This window comes from Melanostigma gelatinosum (genome assembly GCF_949748355.1).
Source record: "Melanostigma gelatinosum genome assembly, chromosome: 24".
In the NCBI taxonomy this organism is placed as follows: Eukaryota; Metazoa; Chordata; class Actinopteri; order Perciformes; family Zoarcidae; genus Melanostigma; species Melanostigma gelatinosum.
The window spans coordinates 11,218,446-11,223,104 of record NC_136657.1 but is presented as its reverse complement, the minus strand read 5'-3'; the positions used below and the strand labels follow the sequence as shown (position 1 = coordinate 11,223,104).

General features: G+C 43.2%; 1 protein-coding gene across 1 annotated transcript; it reads right to left on the bottom strand.

The window, feature by feature from the left end:
* Window positions 1-1,831: 1,831 nt before the first annotated feature.
* LOC306797502 (uncharacterized protein) lies at window positions 1,832-3,967 on the bottom strand (the record flags this gene model as incomplete). Its single annotated transcript, XM_079296867.1, has 4 exons — window positions 1,832-1,993; window positions 2,198-2,304; window positions 2,434-2,565; window positions 3,616-3,967. 4 exons carry the CDS (start codon window positions 3,965-3,967, stop codon window positions 1,832-1,834), a joined length of 753 nt encoding a protein of 250 aa, XP_079152993.1.
* Window positions 3,968-4,659: the final 692 nt, after the last annotated feature.

Genomic DNA, 4,659 nt, shown 5'->3' with positions numbered 1-4,659 from the left:
GAAGTCTCGTTCTGAAGAGATGTCTCGTTTTAAAGGAGACGTCTCGTTCTAAAGGAGAAGTCTCGTCCTAAAGGAGAAGTCTCGTCCTGAAGGAGAAGTCTTGTCCTAAAGGAGAAGTCTCGTTCTGAAGAGATGTCTCGTTTTAAAGGAGACGTCTCGTTCTAAAGGAGAAGTCTCGTCCTGAAGGAGATGTCTCGTCCTGAAGGAGAAGTCTCGTTCTGAAGAGATGTCTCGTTTTAAAGGAGAAGTCTCGTTCTAAAGGAGAAGTCTCGTCCTGAAGGACAAGTCTCGTCCTAAAGGAGAAGTCTCGTTCTGAAGAGATGTCTCGTTTTAAAGGAGACGTCTCGTTCTAAAGGAGAAGTCTCGTCCTGAAGGAGAAGTCTCGTCCTGAAGGAGAAGTCTCGTCCTGAAGGAGATGTCTCGTCCTGAAGGAGAAGTCTCGTTCTGAAGAGATGTCTCGTTTTAAAGGAGACGTCTCGTTCTAAAGGAGAAGTCTCGTTCTGAAGAGATGTCTCGTTTTAAAGGAGACGTCTCGTTCTAAAGGAGAAGTCTCGTCCTGAAGGAGAATTCTCGTCCTGAAGGAGATGTCTCATCCTGAAGGAGAAGTCTCGTTCTGAAGAGATGTCTCGTTTTAAAGGAGACGTCTCGTTCTGAAGGAGACATATCTGAGTATCTTTAGTTTTACTGAAAGTACTTTGATTTTTAGTATCATAGTTAAAGTTGTATTAGTTCATGAGTTCAGACTACACGTAAAGTCTCTTGATATGCCGACGACTTTAACTACTATATTGATCTGATTCCGATTAAAATACCGCGCATCATTATTTAAAGTTTGAATACAATGTTTACTGTGAGAAAGCAGCATTATTCTCAGAGCACTGGGTTGTTTTATGTTATTCTATATATCTAACTGTGTTGTTAAATTGTGGCACAAAATTCAACAGTTGAATGAGAAAGTTTTAAAAGTAAATTTGCGCTCTTGAAAGAAACTTTTAGAAAAGAGGATATTTACAGAAGTGAGATTCATGTCAGTAAAATGTGGAACTTCATTAAGAACAAAAAGTCTGTGGACTAACAATAAAAAGTGATCTAAAACCAACATTAAGACAAATACGAAAGTCCTGTTTGTCTCTGAACTTGACTTCCTTTTCTACTAAACCAACACCACGACAACTGCACTTCATTGGCTGGATTGTTGAGGTTCTTTATTCTAATACTCACTGCTGAAGAATGAAAACATCAGTGAAAAATGTCCCAACTACGATCTGGAAGGTCTAAAGTAGCCCAGAGAGCAGGAAGAGTTTCACGCTGATGGTGACTCATTTTACACTGAAGTCAGTTCTGAGGAACCACAACACCACAAGAGGCTGAGCTGATGTCAGACCTGCTGCTCGCACACAACTCAGACCACATGACTTCAGGAACTCAACACATGAACTTTTAAACTGCCAGCGAAGCATCAACACCTCTGCTCTTGTGTCTGGACCTGGAAGCCACAGTTTGTGCTCTGACGTCCTGTCTTTGAAATGTCAAGTCTTTTGATTTTCAGAGCGCTGTTCTTAAAGTCATGAGTATGATAACAGAAAACAAACAAAAATACATAACCTTTACTTTATATACGAAGTAAAAGTAATACAATCACATTATCATCATAAACTCAGCCACCTTAAATCTGAAACACCTTAAACTGGTTCCTAAACAGGTTGAAGGCGGCTCCATACGAGTTTGGGACAACCTAAACTCTCCAGGTTTGTGTATTTCCTCGACTTCCTAAAAGACCAGAAAAGTTTTTTTGTCCATTTATGAGCTTCAAGTCGACAAGAACCATCAGTCAAATATAAATATACTGCAGGTGAGTGGACCGGTGTCCAGGTACCGTCCGGGTGTCAGTGGTGTCGAGGCAGCGGGCACCTGGCAGCTGGGCTTTGTGGTAAACACACTCCGTTAGATGTGGAGCAGCAGGCGATGGGGCTCTGAACTGGATCTCCTCGTACTGAAACACACGGCACAGTAAACACAAGTAGTACTACTGATACAAGACAATGTGTAATACTGTGATTGTTGGTAGCAGGAGCAGGAACCAGTAATAAACAGTAGCAGCAGCAGAGGTAACGAGGACTAGCATTAGCAGAACTAGTAGCAGCCGTAGCAGTGACTGATAAAACACATTGTTAGCACAGCATCAGTCGTTGTTTACCTGCGGCATCTCTAGCGTCTCTGGGTTCTCAGAGGTGAAAGGTGAAGGCTCGTTCACCTGGTGGTTGCAGTTTATCCTCTTCAAACACGGAGAGGTCAAAACCAAACCTGCATCAAAAGAGCATCAGGTGACTCACTTCTTCTAAACTCACAGCTGGAGTTCACATGCAGAAGCTGTTGGTATTCATCGAGCAGAGGACCAGAACCTCCGCAGGTTAAAAACAATAATTGACTCACCTATGATCACCAAGAACAAAAGGAGGTTCAGGGCAAACGAGCTGTAAACAATGAGCTCACTGTGGACAAACCGGCAGCCGTGCTGCTGCTGCTTCTCTTCAGAGCTGTTGGTAAACGAAGTGAGAGGAACAGCTGGAAAAAGAAAAGTAACGAAGATGAACAAAGAAACCGAGGAAGACTCAAATACCATCGTGGAGACGCATTTCAAGTAAAGGTGGACTGAACCCTTAAAGTGACCCTACTGTCTCTTGGTGGACTGAACCCTTAAAGTGACCCAACTGTCTCTTGGTGGACTGAACCCTTAAAGTGACCCAGCTGTCTCTTGGTGGACTGAACCCTTAAAGTGACCCAGCTGTCTCTTGGTGGACTGAACCTTTAAAGTGACCCTACTGTCTCTTGGTGGGCTGAACCTTTAAAGTAGTCCAACTGTCTCTTGGTGGACTGAACCCTTAAAGTGACCCAGCTGTCTCTTGGTGGACTGAACCTTTAAAGTGACCCTACTGTCTCTTGGTGGACTGAACCCTTAAAGTAGTCCAACTGTCTCTTGGTGGACTGAACCCTTAAAGTGACCCTACTGTCTCTTGGTGGACTGAACCCTTAAAGTAGTCCAACTGTCTCTTGGTGGACTGAACCCTTAAAGTGACCCAGCTGTCTCTTGGTGGACTGAACCTTTAAAGTGACCCTACTGTCTCTTGGTGGACTGAACCCTTAAAGTGACCCAGCTGTCTCTTGGTGGACTGAACCCTTAAAGTGACCCTACTGTCTCTTGGTGGACTGAACCCTTAAAGTGACCCAACTGTCTCTTGGTGGACTGAACCCTTAAAGTAGTCCAACTGTCTCTTGGTGGACTGAGCCCTTAAAGTGACCCAACTGTCTCTTGGTGGACTGAACCCTTAAAGTAGTCCAACTGTCTCTTGGTGGACTGAGCAATCATTTTCTTTGTGAAACAATTACGACACTTAAATCTTTAGACATGTTTGGAAGACACTTGATACAAACTTGAATCATTAAAAAGCGAACAGAGTGGGAGTGATTGTTAGATCGTCTGTTTGGAAAAGTTCCCGATTTGTTCGACTGTTTGAAAATGCACGACACTGATCTAAGATTCGTAATAACTTTTCTATTGTTTCTATAAATAAATCAGAGACATCAGTGAACCTTGTAAATAAAACAAGTGCTTACCTGTAACCAGGCGGAAAGAGTCGGTCAATACAACGTTGCTGTTATTCTTCCTGCCACAGAAGTATCGCCGGGCGTCCTCTGCTGTGATGTTGCTGATCACCAGCGTGTTTCCCATGGCCATGTACTTGTGTTTGAAAGAGTTTTTAACGCAGTACTCCGACTCTTCGGGATCACTACTGTAGCTGCGGGCGAGGTGCACCTTCACCTGGCTGCTCATCTCTAGGGACCAGTGCACGTCTCTGGTGTCCACGGGGCAGGTCAAGGTGGTGTTCTGACCCACCGCCACCTCGACCAGGACCTCGGCCTCGGCACACATCAGGACCGCCGGGAGGATCATCCAACGCGGATCCATGATCAGAAAAACCAGGAACCAGAAGAGACGCGAGTGAAACGCAGAGATCCGAAGCTGCTGCTTCTTCTTCCCTCAGCGGAGACACAAGTGTTCTTCACTTCCTGTATCTCAAGCTGAAAACCCAAAACCACGGTTTCCTCAGACGCTCTGGTTCAATAGTACTGATTTACAGGTTCAAAGTAATCTGGAAATACACGGTGGTACTAGCAGTACAAGTACTTCTCACATGTTTGTATTAGTCAAAGAAATCAGCCTCAAAGACGACACTTTGAGTAAGTAGTACTTGTGATGGTTGGATTAGTACTCAAAGTAGAATAGATAGTAAAAAGTACAAAAAATACAGGATACATTTGAGTAAAAGTAGTGTAACAATTGTAGTACAGGTCATAATAGTATTGGTAACAGCAGTAGTACTTCCAATTAAAATAGTGTTAAAATTAGACTTTCAGTCAAAGTAGTAGTAACTAGTAACAGCAGTACTACTAGCAGGAGTTACAGTAGTAGTGGTAGTTCCATCACAAGAGTATTACAATAGTAATAACAAAAGAAGTAAAAGTGTGTTAAACATAATAGCAGTAGTAGTTATGGTGGTAATGACAGTAGTACTGGAACTAGTAGTACTATCGTTCAATTTTTAGCAGCTGTGTCAGTAGGAGTAAGAGTAATGCTAATATTAGCAGTAGAAGTAACAG